General features: G+C 53.0%; 2 protein-coding genes across 2 annotated transcripts in view; one reads left to right on the top strand and one right to left on the bottom strand.

Annotated features, from left to right (window-relative positions):
- Window positions 1-752: 752 nt before the first annotated feature.
- Window positions 753-14,012, bottom strand: SLC35B4 (solute carrier family 35 member B4). The gene is made up of 10 exons (XM_027742770.2): window positions 13,841-14,012; window positions 10,497-10,610; window positions 9,958-10,060; window positions 8,886-8,935; window positions 7,294-7,375; window positions 5,562-5,622; window positions 5,042-5,151; window positions 4,781-4,856; window positions 3,070-3,145; window positions 753-1,278 (listed from the first exon to the last, which is right to left on the bottom strand). Exons 1-10 carry the CDS (start codon window positions 13,915-13,917, stop codon window positions 1,023-1,025), a joined length of 1,005 nt encoding a protein of 334 aa, XP_027598571.1. The 5' UTR covers window positions 13,918-14,012; the 3' UTR covers window positions 753-1,022.
- LOC120324875 (collagen alpha-1(XX) chain-like) overlaps window positions 13,354-19,883 on the top strand; it is a gene marked incomplete at its 3' end in the record, with an annotated part of 16,308 nt that continues 9,778 nt past the window's right edge. The window contains exons 1-2 of the mRNA XM_039389542.1: window positions 13,354-13,659; window positions 18,238-18,381. The remainder of the gene's footprint in view (window positions 13,660-18,237; window positions 18,382-19,883) is intronic.

Genomic DNA, 19,883 nt, shown 5'->3' with positions numbered 1-19,883 from the left:
CGACACTGAGGGACAGGGGATGCGCTGCCATGGATAGGGCTGATCCCAAGGAAAAGGGGAGAACTGGGAAGGGGACAGTCCAAGCAGCCCCCTCAGCAGCAGGATTAAGCTCAGCTCAAGTGCCCCTGGAGTTCCTTGGCATTGACTGAACCCTGAGGTTGGGAAGGATCCGTGGGGATCACCAGGAGCTCAGCACGGTCCTGCTGGGAACAAAGCTCACTGAACACACTTGGAATGAGGGGAAAAGTGGGAAGAGAAGGAAAAGCCAGCTGGAGTGAGGAGCTGGAGGAACCCTCTGGCTGGGCAAGTGTCGGGGCAACACCTCAACTGCTCTGGAGCTCCCTGAGAGAAGGTGACAGAGACACTTGTTGTCCCCTTGGCATCCCCCCTTCCTGGTCTCCTCAGGCTCCCAACGACATCCTGATGGGATCCTGTGGCTTGGGAATCACCCCCCGAGCCATTTTCCAGTGCAGGATCCACTGGGCAAACTGGAAGGCTCTGGGAGCATCCAACACCCTCCCGGCACAGGTGGTGGGATCAGGGAACAAGGGACTCAGGGGAACAGGGAACAAAGGACTCAGGGGAACATGGAACAAACGACTCAGGGGAACAGCCAGGCCTGGAATTTCCACTGGAAAACCTCCACTGGAACAACCAACCAGCAGTTCTGGGGCTCAGCCAGCGGGATGTCAAAGGATGGCACTCAACAGGTCCAGCTGATCCAAGCTGGGAAGAGCCAACAACAGCGATCATCCGGGTCAGCTTTTACTTCCAAAGGCTCATTCCAATGGGAAAAAAAAACCAACCAAAAAAAACCAACCAAAAAAACAAGAGAAAAAGCTGGAAGCATTAAAAAAAAAAAAAACCTACTCTCCAAAACAACCTTGTCATCTGTCCATGATCCGTCCCAGTTCCCAGCGTTTGGGTTCCGATGATTCCCAGGAGCTTGGCCCAGCCAACCCCTCCTATAAAAACACCCCCCTCAGGGGGGAATTCCCCAGACAAAAACACTCCTTGGGCCGTCACTCCTCCTTGGGCCTCCTCCTCCTCCTCCTGCAGCGGGCCAGGAGGGAGCCCAGGCTGTGCCAGACCTCGGCGTAGAGGAGGGTGCCCAGGAAGACGAGGGCGGTGCCCAGCCAGTGCCAGGCCGTGAAGGGGTTGCGGAAGTAGAGGATGGAGAAGATGAGGCTCACGAACTTCCGCAGCGTCACCACCAAGGTCACCGTCAGCGACGGGCACTCCGTGGTCAGGATGAACACCCCCCGGATGCACACGTACCTGGGAGGGCGGCTCAGGGAAAAAAACAGGATGGAGGGAAGGGAGGGAGAGGCGGGAATGGGAGGGAAAGGGGGATGGGGAGCACGGGGAGGGAGGGAGGGAAGTTCCCGCCTGGGGTGGGCTGGGATGGAATGTGATAAATGTGTGGATGCACAAATCCAGGGGGAAACAGGAGGATGCCCCACAAACCCAGGGACACCCCACGGATCCAGGGGAAAACACAAGGATGCCCCACAAACCCAGGGACACCCCAGAAACCAGGGAAAAGCATAAGGACACCCCACAAACCAGGGACAAACCCAAGGACACCCCAAAACCCCAGGGACACTCCGCGAATCCAGGGGAAAACACAAGGATGCCCCACAAACCCAGGGACACCCCACAAACCCAGGGACACCCCACAAACCCAGGGACAAACCCAAGGACACCTCACAAACCCAGGGACAAACCCAGGGACACCCCAGGGACATCCCACAAACCCAGCGACACCCCAAATCTCCCAGACTCCCCCCAGCCCTGCTCTGGAACAGCAAAACAGAATCACAGAATCAATGAGGTTGGAAAAGCCCTCCGAGATCAACCTGTGACCCAACCCCACCCTGTCACCCAGCCCATGGCACTGATGCCACATCCAGTCTGTCCTTAAACACCTCCAGGGATGGTGGTGACTCCACCCCCTCCCTGGGCAGCCCATTCCAATGGCTGAGCACTCTCCATAGAAAACATTCCTTCCTGATGTCCAACCTGACCCTGCCCTGGCACAGCTTGAGGCCAAGCCCTCCTGTCCTACTGCTGGTTCCCTGGAGCAGAGCCCGACCCCCCCCCGGCTCCCCCCTCCTGGCAGGGAGTTGCAGAGAGTGAGGAGGTCTCCCCTGAGCCTCCTCCTCTCCAGGCTGAGCCCCCCCAGCTCCCTCAGCCTCTCCTCCCAGCACTTGGGCTCCAGTCCCTTCCCCAGCCTCGCTGCTCTTCTCTGCCCCTGCTCCAGCCCCTCCAGGGCCTTCCTGAGCTCAGGGCCCAGAGCTGGACACAGCACTCCAGGGGTGGCCTCCCCAGCGCCCAGCCCAGGGGCACAAGCCCTGCCCTGCTCCTGCTGCCACACTCTTCCTCAGCCAGCCCAGCAGCCCTTGGCCCTCTTGCCCCCCTGGCCACACTCGGGCTCCTCTTCAGCTCCCTGCCCAGCCCAACTCCCAGCTCCCTTCCTGCCTGGCTGCTCTCCAGCCCCTCTGGCCCAGCCTGCAGCTGCAGGGGCTTCTTGTGGCCAAAGGGCAGGACCCGGCCCTTGGCCTTGGGGAACCTCATCCCATTGGAAAAAGTGCCCCACTGGAGCAGCTGGAGCCGGTGTTGGGAATGGGGTGACAGTCCCTGCCTCAGAGCCAAGGGAAGCTCAACCCAGATCCTCCACTGATATCCCAAGCCCCCTTTCCCAGAATTCTGTGCTCAGCCATTGGAATGGGCTGCCCAGGGAAGTGGGGGATTCTCCGTCCCTGGAGGTGTTTAAGGACAGACTGGATGTGGCATCAGTGCCATGGGCTGGGTGACAGGGTGGGGTTGGGTCAGGGGTGGGACCTGGTGATCTCAGAGGGCTCTTCCAACCTGTGCCTCTGTAAATCCCATATCCCAGAGGGCTGGAGAACCGATCCCAGGGCAACAACTCCCACCTTAAATCGAGAAACTTCTTCCCTGAGCTGCACAAACATCAGCTCCCGAGTGCAGGGGAGACTCCGGGGATTCCACAGCCCCATCCCACCCCTCCTGTGCCCCCCTGGAGCTGGCAGGGCTGCCAAAGGATACTGAGTGATGACGTTCATGAGGAGGTAGAACCACATGATGGGCAGGGTCAGCCCCAGCACCGGCACCCGGAACGGCTCTGCGGGGACAAGGGATGGAGAAGGTCACTGGGACACCATCCCAGGGATCCTTCCCAGGAATGACCATGACCCAGGACTCACTGCAGCCTCAGGAGGCCGTTCCTGCCTCGGGCACAGTGAGCTCTGGGCACGGCTTGGGTTTTTGGGCAGTTAATTTGTTCACGGTTTGATTTTTGGGGAGTTCTACTGTTTTTCATGGTTTGATTTTTGGGCAGTTCTCTTGGGTTTCAGGGTTTGATTTTTGGGCAGTTCTCTTCTTCATGGTTTGATTTTTGGGCAGTTCTCTTGGGTTTCAGGGTTTGATTTTTGGGCAGTTCTCTTGGTCATGGTTTGATTTTTGGGTTGTTCTCTTGTTCCTGGTTTGATTTTTGGGCAGTTCTCTTGTTCCTGGTTTGATTTTTGGGCAGTTCTCTTGTTCCTGGTTTGATTTTTGGGCAGTTCTCTTGGGTTTCAGGGTTTGATTTTTGGGCAGTTCTCTTGTTCCTGGTTTGATTTTTTGGGGAGTTTCCTGTTTTTCATGGTTTGATTTTTGGGGAGTTAAATTGTTCATGGTTTGATTTTTTTGGGCAGTTCTCTTGTTGCTGGTTTGATTTTTGGGGAGTTAATTTGTTCATGGTTTGATTTTTGGGAGTTCTCTTCTTCCTGGTTTGATTTTTGGGCAGATCTCTTCTTTTTCATGGTTTGATTTTTGGCTGTTCTCTTGTTCCTGGTTTGATTTTTGGGCAGTTCTCTTATTCGTGGTTTGATTTTTTGGGCAGTTATCCTGTTCATGGTTTGATTTTTTGGGGAGTTAATTTGTCCATGGTTTGATTTTTGGGCAGTTCTCTTGTCCATGGTTTGATTTTTGGGGAGTTAATTTGTTCCTGGTTTGATTTTTGGAAGTTCTCGTCTTCACGGTTTGATTTTTTGGGCAGTTCTCTTGTTCCTGGTTTGATTTTTGGGCAGTTCTCTTGTTCTTCACGTGATAAATGAGAAATACAAGAGATTTTGCAGATGTTTCTGCTTGGAAATGAGGAACAGAAGATGGAAAAAGGAAGAGGCTAAAAGGAAAGAGGTTTTAAAAGGCAAAAGCTCTGTCCTTGTGGTGTCCAACCTGGATGAATCCAGTGTGTGACTCTGACAGTGCTCAGGTGGCAAAGCCTGAGTGGCACCAGCAACCCCAAACCCAGCAGGTCCAGGAGGATTTGCTCCTGTTATTCCCATTTTTGACCTCCCACGTTCCTTTTCCCAAGGGTCACCTCCTGGATGAGTGATCTGGCTTGGTCTGCGTGTGGGGATTAGTGAGAAACTTGGGATTTCATCCTGGAATCCCAATGGTTTGGGTTGGAAGGACCTTAAAAGGTCATCCAGATGGGCAGGGACACCTTCCACTATCCCAGGTTGCTCCAGGATCCATCCCAGCCTTGGACACTTCCAGGGATCCAGGGACGGCCACAGCTTCTCTGGGAAATCCATTCCAGCCCCTCCCCACCCTCCCAGCCAGGAATTCCTTCCTGAAAATTCAAAGGGCTTGCATATCCCAAGGTGATTGCACATTCCAAGTCTGGAAGGCACAACTGCCGGCCTGAAAGATTCCCGGAGCGTTTTCCAGAGGATGGGAAGGCCCAGGCCAAGGATTCCCGCGCCCAACTCACCGGACTGGCTGAAGAGCACGGCGTGCTGGTAGATGTTGGGGGCCAGGAGCAGGAACCCAGGGAGTGGCAGGGCATGCTGGGGAGAGAACAGAGCCATGGTGACGGGAATCCACCCCAGGTGATGGGAATCCACCCCAATTCCCAGCCTGGAAAACCGCCCTCGCGCAGCCGGATGGGAGAGCGCGGCCCTCCTCCGGATCCGCGCCAAGCCGGGAGCCAAAGGGGCTCTTGGAGCAGCTCCAGCTGCCCAGCAGGACTCACATTGTAGAAGAGGGCCTCTTTGGAGTGCTTCCCAAACCTCTGGTACAGAGTCTCCTGGAAAATCCCCATCCTGGCGGACATGAGGAGGGCGAAGGTGAGGGCGGCGATGCCTGCAAGGGAAGCACAGCTCCAGCAGGGACACTCCCACAATTTGGCTTTCCCGGGATAAAAAAAGCCAAGCCAGAAAACTGGGAACAGCCCTGGGACACGAGAGTTTTATTCCCAAGGCTGGGATGCCAAGAGACACAAGGGTTTCATTCCAAACGTGCCAAGGGACCTCTTAAAAACAACAGGTTCGGCCCTAAATTGGTGGGATAGTTTTGGCCTCTCCTGACAAAACATCAATCCCAGATTTTCCCAAAGAGCCCCCAAAGGTATAAAACCGGACTCCAGGGGCAGATTTTAAAGCCTCCTCCCTGGAATTCTGTGCTGAAGGAACGCCTGAAGTAGCCCTGCAGAGGAATCGAAGCCGTCAAAAGCTGAGTCTTGCCAATATTCCAGGAATTATCCTGGCACTCACCCAGCAGCCACCACAGGAAAACCTGGACTCCATCCTCTTCGTTTAGGCTGGAGTCGGATGCCTGGAGGGAGACACAAGAGTCACCACCACGTCCCACCCGGACCTCGCTTCGCGTCTCGTGTTCCAAGCGAATCCCAAGGTCTCCCATTCCCCAGAGCTGCTTCCCTGGCACCATTTGCTTCCCACCCTGCACCAGAGCCCGGCAAAAAAAAGTCTCAGTGTCCCATCAAAAAGCAGCTTCTCTGAAAGAAACGCCCTGACTTGGGAAAAGGTGGGATTTTCCCACCACAAAAACAATTTAGTGTCACTTGAAAGGCTCCCAAAACCAGCCCTTCCACAGGTTCCTCTGGGCCCATCCCAGGGATGAGTGTGCAGGGAGGAACAAGAGCTTTGGGCAAGCCCAAAACCAGGCCTAAAACTCCCTTAGAAAGTTCCCAAACCAGCCCTTTCACAGGATCCTCTGGGCCCATCCCAGGGATGAGTGTGTAGGAAGGAACAAGGGCTCTGGCCAAGCCCCAATCAGGGGCTAAAACCCCAGTCAGGTGCTAAAACCAGGCCTAAAACCTGGCTTGTGGTCAATTCCTTAAGCAAAGCAGGCTAAAGGTGCTGTCAGAGCAGGGTAAAACTCCCTTAGAAAGCTCCCAAATCAGCCCTTCCACGGGTTCCTCTGGGTACATCCCAGGGATGAATGTGCAGGGAGGAACAAGGACTCTGGGCAAGTCTAAAACCAGGCCTAAAACCTGGTTTGTGGTCAATTCCTTAAGGAAAGCAGGCTAAAGGTGCTGTCAGAGCAGGCTAAAACTCCCTTAGAAAGCTCCCAAATCAGCTCTTCCACGGGTTCCTCTGGGCACATCCCACAGATGAGTGTGTAGGAAGGAACAAGGGCTTTGGCCAAGCCTAAAACCAAGTCTAAAACCTGGTTTGTGGTTAATAAATCAAGGAAAGCAGGCTAAAGGTGCTGTCAGAGCAGGGTAAAACTCCAGACTTGCCTCCCTTTTTTCCCTGTAATTCATTGAAAATTAACTCAGTCCCCTTTGCCCCAGCTCTATCCCAAATCCTGGATTAACACCCAGCCCTTCCCCAGATGTTCTCAGAGCTCTAAAAGCCCTTAAATGCCAGGGAATTTGGAGGTTTGACAGCCCAGTTTTTCATTCCCAACCTCCCAGAGCTGGATGAAGTGCAGCCAATTTTCCCTGGAGCAGCACTTTGGGCCACGTTCGTGCCATCCCTTGCCAGGATGAGGCCGAGGGTGCTGAGCCAGGGAAGCTCCAAGGGCTGGATTCCTGGATTTCCTCCCTCCCTCCCGTTCTCCAAACACAGGCTGGATAACCAAAGGTCTGGAAAAATCCCTGCCTGAAAGCCAACCATCTTTTTGGGATGAAAAGAGTGAAGATGGCCGAGTTTTGCTTAGGGTTCACCCGCTCCTGAGTAAGGGAAAAAAACCCAGCTTTTATCTGTTATCTCTGTGGCAAAACAAACCAAAAAAATAAACCAAAAAAAAAGGTTTATTCTGAGCAAAAAGCAGGCTAAAAAGGCATTCATAATTAATTTAAATCCCACATTTCTGCATGCATTCCTTCCCTCCAAAGCACAGGGAAATAAAACCAGGAATGGGGGAGCGGGTTTAGAGGGAGGAGACGTTTCGTGTCTCCCTCAGGCAAAGGGAATTATTTGGAAGGGGCTGGAATAACGAGGGTCAGAGCCAGGATTGGGGTTCCTTCCCGGTCCTTACCACTTGCTTTGCAGACATGAAAGTGCAGGTGAAGATCCCAAGGGATACCAGGGCTATGGAAGTGTATTTGGACACGCTGTACCTGCCCAGGGAAGAGAGAGGAGACACCTCAGCGACCCAGCTCAGCTCCTGCTCTCCAGCAAACCCTGGAAATCTGGGATAATCTGGGATAACGGGCTGTAGTGGGGTTCTGGGGCTGGGGTTTGGTAGCAGGGGGGGCTCCAGGGCTGGCTTCTCTTGGAAGCTGCTGGAAGCTTCCCCCTGTCCTGTGGAGCCAATTCCAGCTGCTCCAGGATGGGATTCCAAGGCCGAGCCCGTCAGGAGTGACGGAAATGCCTCTGAGATAACAGATTTAGCAACAGAAGGTTGTGGGGAAGAAGGAATTCCAGCCAGGGAAGAGCGGAGTGGGAATGTGGGACCAACAATGCAGAGCCCGAGGGTAAGGCAGGAGAAGGGGCAGGAGGAGCAAAGGGATGCAGGAAGGAGGCCCAAGATGGAGCAGGAAGGAGCAGGAAGGAGGCCCAGGATGGAGCAGGAAGGAGCAGGAAGGAGGCCCAGGATGGAGCAGGAAGGAGGCCCAGGATGGAGCAGGAAGGAGGCCCAGGATGGAGCAGGAAGGAGCAGGAAGGAGGCCCAGGATGGATCAGGGGGATGCAGGAAGGAGGCCCAGGATGGAGCAGGAAGGAGGCCCAGGATGGAGCAGGGGGATGCAGGAAGGAGGCCCAGGAGGGAGCAGGAAGGAGGCCCAGGATGGAGCATGAAGGAGGCCCAGGAAGGAGCAGGAAGGAGGCCCAGGATGGAGCAGGGGGATGCAGGAAGGAGGCCATGACCCCGTGGCAGGCTGAGGATAGAGCAGGTCCTGGCAGAGGGAAGCCCACACGGAGCAGGTTTTTCCCGGACAGGACTCGTGGCCCCTGTGGGGACCCACCCGGGGCAGCTCATCCGGGAGGGACTGACCCCATGGAGGAGGGACCACGGGACAGCAGGGGGGGAAGAGCTGCTGCCCCAGGGATGGGATCACCTGGAGAGCTCCATCCAGGACTGTCTCACCCTGGAGAGCTCCAGCCAGGACTGTCTCACCCTGGAGAGCTCCAGCCAGGACTGTTCCCATGGGATGGGCTCACCTGGAGAGCTCCAGACAGGATTGTCTCCCATGGGATGGGCTCACCTGGAGAGCTCCAGCCAGGACTGTTCCCATGGGATGGGCTCACCCTGGAGAGCTCCATTCAGGACTGTCTCCCATGGGATGGGCTCACCCTGGAGAGCTCCATTCAGGACTGTCTCCCATGGGATGGGCTCACCTGGAGAGCTCCAGCCAGGACTGTTCCCATGGGATGGGCTCACACTGGAGAGCTCCATCCAGGAGCAGGAGGTGGAAATACAGAGGGAAGAGCTATTCCAGCCTCTAGTCCAGGAACACCTCTGTATCCCGGTTTTCCCACCACTGAATAAGAATATTTAACAGGAAAAGGGAAGGCCTGAAGCCCCCATCAGGATTAAGTCAATGGCAGAACATTCCCTGAGGATTCAAGAGACAGGTTTGGGATTTACCAGAGCATTCCTTGATGATACGAGGGAAGTTTGGGATTTACCTTTTCTTCAGGATGATGATTCCCAGAGCCATGCTGGCTATGAGGGAACCCTGGGAAAGGAAGGGGGAAAACAAAACAAAGGGTCAGCAGGACAGAATTCCCCAGACTGGGATGCCCATCCCATGGAAATACTGAAAACCCAATCCAATGGTGCCACAACTCCAAGAGAAATCCAAGGTCAGGAAGAACGACAGGGTGGGAATGAGAGGAAACAGCTTCTCCTTATGCCAGGGGATGTTCAGATTGGATATTAGGGATAATTTCTTCAGGGAAAGGGTTGTCCAGCCCTGGCACAGCTGCCCAGGGTAGGGGTGGAGTCACCATCCCAAATCCAGACTCTCTGGAATGGGATGTTCAGGATACCACTGGGACAAATCCCAAATCCAGGCTCTTCCCAAATCCCTGCTCTCTGGAATGGGACGTCCAAGACACCACTAAGCTAAGTCCCAAATCCAGGCTTTCTGGAATGGGATGGTCAGGACATCACCGGGCCAAATCCCAAATCCAGGCTCTCCGGAATGGGACATCCAGGACACCACTGGGCCAAATCCCAAATCCAGGCTCTCTGGAACGGGATGTCCAAGACACCACTAGGCCTAATCCCAAATCCCAAATCCAGGCTCTCTGGAATGGGATGGGATGGTCAGGACACCACCAGGCCAAATTCCAAATCCCGGCTCTCTGGAACAGGATATTCCACCAAGAATCCCACAGCAGGACATGGTGTTTCCACGTGTGTGGTGCCAGGGAAAGCTGGGATCCCTCTGGCCACAATCCAGGGCTGAGAGCCAGAGTCTGGGATTGGTTTTGTCACCGTCACTTCCCCCCCACCTCTGGAATTTCCTCATCCATCCGCTAAGCTGGAATTCCCTGGAATTCAAGGCGAGAGGGAGAACCGGAGCCGGGCCTTCGGAGCCAGTTTGTTTTCCCCGCCAATCGGTTGGAATGCGGGATTTTTCCCGGGGTTTTGGTGGCCTGGGGGAAGGAAGGGCTGGCAGAACACGTAAAGCAGGGAGAGGCCACGGGAAGAAGAATTCCAGAGGAGGAAAAGCGGGAAAAGGGCGGCACTCACCGAGCGGAAGATCATGTGCAGGGGCATGGAGATGTTGAGGTTCAGGGCGTAGTTATTCACCACGCTGACGGTGAAGAACATGGCCACCATGATCAAATAGTACCTGGAACGGCAAAAATTCCCACCCTGGAATGCTGGGAGACACCTCAGGAACCATCCTGGGCTGCAGGGAAAGGCCTGGAGCAGAGCAGGAGCTCCCAGGGAATAACAAGGAGATGATCTGTTAAATTTCCAGGAAAACTCTCTTTAAAAAAAAAAAAGCTCTTTAGCCACAGCAAAGTCTTCCCTGTGGAAAATATTCCCCTGTGCCTCTGACAGGGAAGGATCTGAGGGCAGTTTCCTGTCAAGATATCCTGAGAATTCCTGTCAAGAATTCCATGAGTCCATGTTTTTATCAGGCCTCACAGGTTGTCAGGGTGGCTGGAGGATGGATGGGATTGAGGCAGGATAAGTGGATAAGCCATTTTATTAAGGGTTTTTGGAAATCAGGGATAGGCAGGGATAATCCCTGCCCAGCAAAAGTTTGGGATGCACTGTACCTGATTGGGATGGCCGGGCTCTTCCTCCCAAAATTGGCCTCGAAGATAAAACCTTCCATGGCGATGAACAGGAACTGGGAGAAGGTCACGATGTTCCCACATCCTGGAAACTCCCTGCGGGCATGGAAAAGGAAGAGGAGCGTGAAACAATGCCATGGAGAACACGGGGTTCCAGGAAAAGCAGGAGAACAGCTCCTTATCCCACAGGGAGAATCGGCCTGGAGAGGCTTTGTGGCTTTACCTGGCCAGGGTTTCCTGTTCCCTTTGGTTAAACACCTCCCTGGGGGGGTTTATCCCACAGAACTTGGGGATAATGTGTGGGGATAATGCCCCAAACATTCCCAAAGAGGGAGGGAGGGGTGAATCCCTCGGGAAGTGAAAGAGAAAACTGGGCTGTGTAACATCCCACCAGGACACAGGGCATGGATGAGCAGCACCCACTGAACTGGATCTCCCTCTTTCCCACAGGGAAGTGGCTCTGGAAGGACTCTCTCCCTGCCTACAAGGCCACGAAGAATATGAGTCCAGTCCTGGATTTCTGGTATTCCTTCTTCCCACTGCATTTGGGAAGTGTCAAGGCCAGGTCCATGTCCCTGTTCTGCCCGTGCCCCATCCCAAAACACCTTGGACCTGCTCTCCATTCCCTTGGGAAGCTTGAGCTCCCTGCTCTCCTCTGTTTTCTGCATGCCAAAAAAAAAGGGGTTGTAGGATCAAGGAGGAACCTAAACCAGCTCATCCCAGGAGCCCCAAAGGGTTGTGCCACCGACGCCCCTGGGATTGTGTTTATTCCGTGGGAAGAGGAAAGTTTGGAGCAGCCTGACCCCAAACCAACCCTCCCTGCACACGGCTGCGGACTCTGCCTCCTTCCTACGGAGCTTCCAGGGAGCAGGGAAGCATTCCCAGGGAATCAGGCAGGGCTCAGGGGAGGCTGTGACACTGTCAGGTAATCAGGGAGCTCGCGGGACACGGAAGGATTTGAGGAACTGCTTCCCCCTTTCCGTGACGCAAGACACGAACCGAGCCAAGGATTTCCCGGAGAAGCCGCAGGACTCGGAGCCCTGATCCCCACCCTGCCGCACCAGGACACAACTTCCTCATGGAACAAGCTGCCACACGTTAAGGCTCTGGCTCTGGACACGGTTTTGCAGGATTCAAGCACTGGAGAACAGGAATATCCAAGCTGTCTCCTCCAAATTTTCCTCCGGAAAACCTTGAAAAGGCACCTTCTCCCGGCATTTTTCCTGCCAATCCCCACATTCCTCAGGGCTTAACTGTCCAGGAGACTTCCAGGAGAGGTTGAGGACGAAGAGGCACCGGAGCCAGAGGCTCCAGGATTGCAAACAGGGAACACCAAGCAGGTGGAAACTTGGAATAACCCGAGTTTCTGGGTTCCATAACATCCATTTCCACGCATTAGACTTTGCTTCCTCCCAGTTCCCAGATCCCTGCACGTGACCTCCCTTTATCAGGGAAGTGTTGGCACACGGGGTTATGTGGGAAGTGATAAGAGAGAGATAAAAAAGCCCTTTATCTGCCCATTCTTTGCCTCACAACCCTCAGGCACAGAAAGAGGTGCCAAAAAACCCGGATTTGTCACCCCCAGATCTGCTTTAGCCGCAGCCAACTGATAAGATGCTCCCAACAAGGACTTTCCCTGCTCTCCCTCTGTTCCAAACCCACACTGAGAGGGAGAAAACCTGATTTTTTGGCGTGTTTTAAACCCCTTTCCCAGCAATTCAAGCCCCTGATTTCTTGTTGTGCCTCCCCAGCCCAGCAGAGAAACTTCTCTCCTTTTTTCTGCAGCCACTTCTCCCAGGTTTAAAGGCTTTTGTCTCTTCTCAGGCAGCTCCAGACTAAACAGTTCTCATTCCTTAACTCTTTCCTCGTAAATCCCAGGCCAAATTCTTCCAAACACCTCTGTTTTTCCACACCAGACTCCCAGTCTGGTCACTGCCTTCTCCTGTGATCCTGTTCCAGGGCTTTGCTTTTCATGGGAATGTTCATCTGCAGGAGGAACTTTTCCTTCCAGAGGCACCAAACCCCAAAGCAATAATCGGTGTTACCCCAACTGAGGGGCCCAGGGCAAGGAAAAGGGCACAGGAATTGAGCTGAGAGGAATTTCCAAAGTGGATGAGAGGAATTTCCAAAGTGGATGAGAGGAATTTCCAAAGTGGATGAGAGGTGACGCTTAAGAAAAACCTGAGTGTGAAAAGCAGCTTTTCCTTGATGTTTGCAACTGGACTCCTGGAATTTGCCAGGGTTTAGACACCTAATTCAGGGCCAAATGTTTGAAGGTCTGGCTGGAGCCAGATCCAAAGCTTTCTTCACTTCCAAAGGGTTCATTCTTCCTCTGTCACTGGTGCTGCAACACAAGCCGGGCAGGAAAAGGCTGGAGCCATCCCTGAAAGACAAACTCCAGGAATTGCTTCTTGGTTTATCTAGTGACTGTGCAACTTTGTGTGAAGGTACCCGTGGCCTGGGCTCCCCCCTGCTGGCTTTTGCACTCCCTTTTTCCCTTAAAAATCTGGGATACTGATGAAAGAAAGGGCTATTTTTGAAAGCCTGAAGGGAACAGAGCACTGAATGTTCAGGGGACGCAGCTCCAACTGCCTGTGACTTCAGAACCGGTTCAATCGTTACTTTTTTTCCAGTCAGGTCTAGGCCTTTCCACCTTCCCTTCACCATTCCCAAGCCCTGCCATCCCTCACATCAGGCTGGGGAAGGGGAAATTCCCAAAAAACCAGCCCCCGACCTGGCAGGTTCCCGTCCCCTCCCGGCGCCCCGGGGACGCGCTGCCCTCGGCGCGGTGGCTTCGCCGCTGCCAAAGATCACATTTCCAGCTGGAAAACATTCCCGGCTTGTCCCCAGGGACCTCCCAGGCAGCTCCTGCACGTCTCCTCCTTGGCATTCCAGCTGTGGCTTGGCCGGGATCGGGGATGGTGGGGAGGCTTTGGGGACAAGACCGTGAGACCCCCCGTGCCAGGGCAGGTCAATGACACGGCCCAAACCGAGGGGGACAACCCCAAAATCCCCCCACAACCCATCAGAGCAGGTGATGATCCACAACCGGGCTCTGCTGGCACATGGATGAGGAGCCCCAGGACTGGGAATGCCCCCCGAGCTGGGAGGGGGATGGTCCAAGACCCCTAAGGATCAGCCCCAGGTACCGCCCCCATCCCAAATCCCCCCGTAATGTCCTGGATCCGCCCTGGCACCGCTGTTGCTTCCTCCCCTGACAAACCCTGAGCCCGGTGCTGTCCCCATCCCAGGGACGCTCCTCCCGATCCCATTCCAGCCCCATATCCCCCCCACTCGTCCCCCAACCCCTCCCCGCGGCCCCGCACCTGGCCAGCAGCTCCAGGAACACCACGTTGCTGCAGCAGCCGCCGAACACCAGCCCCACCGCCAGGGCCGGGTGCATGGTGTCGCTCCGGGCAGCGAGGCCGCGTCCCGGGCCGCCCCCGCATCCCGATCCCGGGATCCTGCCCCGCTCCCGGCCCCGGCCCCGCCGCCCCCGCTTCCTCCGCCCGCCGGTAGTTCGCTCCCCGCCGGACGCCGGGACTACAGCTCCCGGCAGCCTTCGCGCCGCGCCACCGCTGCTCCCTGCGGGCGCCCCGCCGCGGGGCATGATGGGAGTTGTAGTTCTGATGGTGACGCAGTGATGGCGGCGCGGAGGTGGCGCCCGGAGGAGGCGGGAGAGGGGGGGAAGATTCTCTGTGAGAAAGAACTGCCGGGTATTGACTTTTTGGGGTTATTTGGTGCCAATTAAAAGCAGCTCCTGATGAGTCTGCGCCAAATAATTATTGGCTAATAATTATACGTCCAAATATTATGTTCAGAATAATGATTGTTATTGAAAGGCTGGGAAAGTTGGGGGGAGAAGAGAAGGCTCCAGGGAGAGCTGAGAGCCCCTTCCAGAGCCTAAAGGGGCTCCAGGAGAGCTGGAGAGGGATTTGGGACAAGGCAGGGAGGGACAGGACACAGGGAATGGCTTCCCAGTGCCAGAGGGCAGAGATAGGTGGGATATTGGGAAGGAATTGCTGGCTGGGAGGGTGGGGAGGGGCTGGAATGGATTTCCCAGAGCATCTGTGGCTGCCCCTGGATCCCTGGAAGTGTCCAAGGTCGGGTTGGAGCAACCTGGGATAGTGGGAGGTGTTGAGGTTGGAAGTGGATGATCTTTAAGGCCCCTTCCAACCCAAACCACTCCACGATCCCACGATCCCAGTCCAGGGTGAAAATCCCATTGTGGAGTTGCGTGGAGCTGCCCTGTCAAACCCTCCGCGATCAACAGAATCCAAAAAGAGGGATTTTCATCCTACGGACACTTCATTTCCAATCAGATTCCCGTGCGGATCAGGCCCTCAAATCTTCCTTTAATCTTCAAACACCACAAGTGCCGAATCCCAGGAGCAAATCCCAGTCCAAGAGCGAAGTGGGATTTTTATGATTCCCGGTTCCTCGGGATCGGGAGAGCCTTGGCAGCTCCAGCCAGGCTGAGGCTGCCACGATTCCCTGGTTTTTTTCCTCCCTGGGAGAATTTTTGGCCTCGGACTCCCAGCTGGAGATCCCAGGGTTTAATACTTCTTCCCTAGGGGGCTGGATATGGAAGTTGGTTGGAGCTTGTGTCCTCAGGGATAACCCGAAACCTGGAAACTATAGGAACGTCGCCCAAGAATCCTTGGATATCTTTGCCTGCAGACAGAACCCCTGGGGTTTCTGGATAAAATCATTCCAAACCCAAGGATCTGTGGCCTCATGTGGGATATTTCCAGGCATTTTGGCTTGGATTGTCTGCCAGAAAACAACGCTTTGGGGTTCAAGCATCTGGGAGACCCTCTGGAAACTCCAGTGTTTTTTGCTGACCTCTTGTTTCTGTTTGCCTGAACTTCACTTTTCCCCCATCTCACAAAATATTTCGGTGTTTTCTGACCTCCCTTATGTTTTTATTTTTTAGGTTTTTTTTTTTTTTGTTTATTTTTTTTGTTTTATTTTTTGGGTTTTTTCTTGTTTTTATTTTTCTTTTTGTTTTATTTTTTGTTTTTCTTTTTATGTTTTTATTTCTTTTTATTTTTCATTTGTGTTTTATTTTGTTTTTTTTTGTTTTATTTTTGTTTTTTTTTATTTTCTTTTTTATTTTATTTTTTATTTTATGTTTTATTTTTACTTTTTCTTTTTATTTTTTGTTTCTTTTGTCTTTTTTTTTGTTTATTTTTATTTTATTTTTTATTTTATTTTTTATTTTTTATGTTTTTATTTTTACTTTTTTATTTTTATTTTTTGTTTTATTTTTGTCTTATTTTTTGTTTTATTTTTGTTTTATTTTTTTGTTTTATTTCATGTTTTTGTTTTATTTTTTTGTCTTATTTTTTGTTTTATTTTTTATGGGTTTTTTTCGTTTTATTTTTTCATTTTATTTTTTTGGTTTTTTTTTTTCGTTTTATTTTTTCGTTTTATTTCCAGGCATTTTGGCTTGGATTTTCAGCCAGAAAACAACGCTTTGGGGTTCAAGCATCTGGGAGACCCTCTGGAAACTCCAGCGTTTTTTGCCGACCTCTTGTTTCCGTTTACCTGAACTTCACTTTTCCCCCATCTCACAAAATGTAATTATAGTAATATCGCTTAATAATATACAAATAATTAATAATACTTAAATGTGACTCGATAATGAAATATTAACTTAAACCATAAATTAAATTAAATAAGAAATGAAATTAAATAAGCTCCAGGACGGGAGTTTTTCCTTCTTTTTGTTTTGGTTTTTTTCCCAACAATAATAAAAGATATTATTTCTACCCAGATATTACTTCTCCTTACAAACCATCCCCCCGATTGCCCCGCTCCGGACCGGGGAACGGCTTCCAAGGCAGATCCAACGGGAATTCAGCCCCTTAACGAGGCAATTAGGAGTTGGACGGGGCTCAATTAAACTCAGCTGTTAAACCCGAGTTTAGGGAGCGCTCCTGGGAAATCCCGGGATCAGCAGGAAATCCCACCGGATTAAAACCTGGGAGTAATCCCAGAGAGCTTTGGGTGACTCGGCCAGAAATGATGGGGAAAAAATCGTGGATCTCCGTGGCCACGAAGCGGGGAATTCCTGGGATGTTTCCAAGTGTTTTCCCTGCGGGCTCCAGCTGAGGGGTGGGAAGAGCCGCGCCGGCGCCTTTCCCGAATTTTAAGCCTCGAACACCTGGAAGCAGGGCTGGGGAAGGATTTTGGGGTCTTTTAGCAGCTCTTGGAGGCTTCTTTTAGTTCTTCATGGGGCTGGAATGGTGCTTTTTGGCTTCCCCTGGAATTCCTGCGGCTGCACAGGGCTGGGATTCCCTCCCCGTTTCCATCTGGAGCCAGGATGTTCCCGTTCTTCCCGGGGGCTCCTGGTTTTCCCTCTTGCCCTGGATTTGACCTTTTTGTCCCGGTTGTGTCCCGGCCAGAGGATCCTCAGCCCCAGGGATGGGCAAGGACCTCCCGTGGGGTCTGGAATTCCCAGGACAGGAAGGAAGGAAAGAACTCCAGGGGATCCCTGACTTCGAGCAGGAAAAACTGTTTGTTTTTTAGGGATATGGGGCCACTGAATCTTCCTTATTTTTTTTTTTCTGAGCTGAAATCTCCTTCATTTGTGTGCTGGGAGTTGTAGGAATGGCTGGAGGAGGGGGGTTCATCCTGCTGCTGGAATGTGCCCTGGGATGCAGTTCCGGCTTGGAGGGGTTTGGAGCTGTGGATCCCGGTATTCCCGGGAGGGTGAGGAGGGAGAACACCTGGAAACAGGGCTGGGGAAGGATTTGGGGGTCTTTTAGCAGCTCTTGGAGGCTTCTTTTAGTTCTTAATGGGGCTGGGATGGTGCTTTTTGGCTTCCCCTGGAATTCCCAGGAGAGCGGGCAGGGAAGGGATTCCCAGGAGAGAGGGAAGGGAAGGGAAGGGAAGGGGGAAATCCTGTAGGAAAATGGTCCCAAGGGGGTGTGGATACCCACCATTCCAAGGGGATGGTTGGAATGATGGTCTTGGAGGGGTTTTCCTGCCTTAATGGTTCTGGGATTCTGCGTCGAACCAGAGTTTAGGAATTTAGGAAATCCCAGTTTTCCTTTCCTGGTCAAGTGGCCAAAACTTCTCTTTAGGGAAAGGGATCTTCCAGGAAATGGGAAATCCTGTAGGGAAGTGGCCAATCCTCGAGGAAAATGGCCCCAAGGGGGTGTGGATACCCACCATTCCAAGGGAATGGTTGGAATGATGATCTCGGAGGGTGTTTCCTGCCCTAATGGTTCTGGGATTCTGGGTTGAGCCGGAGTTTAAAACCAGAACTCCTTGGCCTGCATCATTTTTGGCACCTCCACGTGCCAACCGCAGCCCTGATCCTTTGGGAATTCCTTTGGAGCTGCACCAACACCTCCCGATTGCGGATTCAATGGGAATTCAGCCCATTCAGCCCCTTAACGAGGCATTCAGGAGTTGGATGAGGCTCAATTAGACTCGGCTGTTAAACCTGAGCTTAGGGATGTTTCCCATCCCCTCCACCTGCTGACACCTGGAATCTTTATCCCCCCTGGAAATATTTTTTCTCCCCCTCTTCCCTCCCTCCCTCCCTCCTTCCCCCGAGCCGGCCCCTTCCTTCCCAAACATCCCAATTATTTTATCATCAGTTTGTGCCCACGAGGGAAAAAATCTTCAGGTGTTTTCTTTTCCCTCCTCCCTTCCTCTCCCCCCTCTTCCTTCCCACATTCCTAAAGCCCCATTCCCTCCTCTCTCCCAGCTGGAGAAGGGCTTGGAGGGGGAATATTCCCGGGGAGCGGCCCCTCCTCCTGCTTCCCGGCGGAGTTTCCCTGGAGGTCGCTGGACGCTCATTCCCGGTTTTTGGGATAGGAGGGAGGCTCCGACAAGAGGCGGCTCTTCCCAGGTAAGATTCCCGACTTCCCACATCCCGCTTATCCCTCTGTCTTGTCCGTCCAGGGATCGGCTTTTCCCGGTTTTTTTTTTCCCCCCTCTTCCCATTCTCGGGTTGGATTTAAGGGAAGTGTGGAGTGAAAGGAAAAAGGGATGAGGAGGGAGCAGCCCCCGGGATGCAAATGGGATTCCCATTCCCTGGGGGCTGTCTCAGAAGTGCCTGAAATGTCCCAAAAACTCCTTAAAATGGGAATTTTTTGGGGGGGAATTCGCTCTTCCCGGGATGGGAGGTAGCTCAGGGAGAGGTGGTGAAGGAGTGTTTTCTGGGATCATGGAATATCCCGAGTTTGGTGGTGCTGGGGAATGGTTGGAATGATGAGCTCGGAGGGGTTTTCCTGCTTTAAGGATTCTGGGATTCTGGGATGAGCCAGAGTTTAGGAATTTTGGAGATCCCGCTTTTCCTTTTCTGGTCGTGTGGCCAAAATATCACTGCAGGAAAAGGGATCTTCCAGGAAATGGGAAATGCTGGAGAAAAATGAGGAATCTTGGAGGGAGATGGGAATGTGCTGGAGGGAGATGGGAATGTGCTGGAGGGAGATGGGAATGTGCTGGGGGGAAATGGGAAATGCTGGAGAAAAATGGGAATGTGCTGGGGGGAGATGGGAATGTGCTGGGGGGAAATGGGAATGTGCTGGGGGGAAATGGGGATGTGCTGGGGGGAAATGGGAATGTGCTGGGGGGAAATGGGAATGTGCTGGGGGGAAATGGGAATGTGCTGGGGGGAAATGGGAATGTGCTGGGGGGAAATGGGAATGTGCTGGAGGGAAATGGGAATGTGCTGGGGGGAGATGGGAATGTGCTGGGGGGAGATGGGAATGTCCTGGAGGGAAATGGGAATGTCCTGGAGGGAAATGGGAATGTCCTGGAGGGAAATGGGAATGTCCTGGAGGGAAATGGGAAGTGCTGGAGAAAAATGGGAATGTGCTGGAGGCGGGACCTGGGAAATGTCCTGAGGCAAAGGGAAGGCTGGAGAAAAATGCGAATGTGCTGGAGGGAGGGACATGGGCATGTGATGGAGGGAAATGGGCCTGCGAGGCAAATGGGAATGTCCTCGAGGGAAATGGGAAATGCTGGAGGAAAATGGGAATGTGTTGGAGGCAAATGGGAAGTGCTGGAGAAAAATGGGAATGTCCTGGAGGGAAATGGGAAATGCTGGAGAAAAATGGGAATGTCCTGGAGGGAAATGGGAAGTGCTGGAGAAAAATGGGAATGTCCTGGAGGGAAATGGGAAGTGCTGGAGAAAAATGGGAATGTCCTGGAGGGAAATGGGAAGTGCTGGAGAAAAATGGGAATGTGCTGGAGGGAAATGGGAAATGCTGGAGAAAAATGGGAATGTCCTGGAGGGAAATGGGAAATGCTGGAGAAAAATGGGATTGTCCTGGAGGGAAATGGGAAATGCTGGAGAAAAATGGGAATGTGCTGGAGGGAAATGGGGAAATCCCGGAGGAAAATGGG

This window comes from Pipra filicauda, unplaced genomic scaffold, assembly GCF_003945595.2.
Source record: "Pipra filicauda isolate LSUMZ 115617 unplaced genomic scaffold, ASM394559v2 scaffold1261_size30651_pilon, whole genome shotgun sequence".
Lineage (NCBI taxonomy): Eukaryota > Metazoa > Chordata > Aves > Passeriformes > Pipridae > Pipra > Pipra filicauda.
This window is presented reverse-complemented; position numbering and strand designations above follow the sequence as displayed.

Coding starts and splice junctions, on each gene's coding strand:
- SLC35B4 (XM_027742770.2), bottom strand. CDS start 13,917: ATGCACCCGGCCCTGGCGGTGGGGCTGGTGTTCGGCGGCTGCTGCAGC. Junction 7,376..8,885: donor ATCATCATCCTGAAGAAAAG/GTAAATCCCAAA, acceptor TTCCCTGGGCAG/GTACAGCGTGTCCAAATACA. Junction 3,146..4,780: donor CGTGCTCTTCAGCCAGTCCG/GTGAGTTGGGCG, acceptor TTGTCCCCGCAG/AGCCGTTCCGGGTGCCGGTG.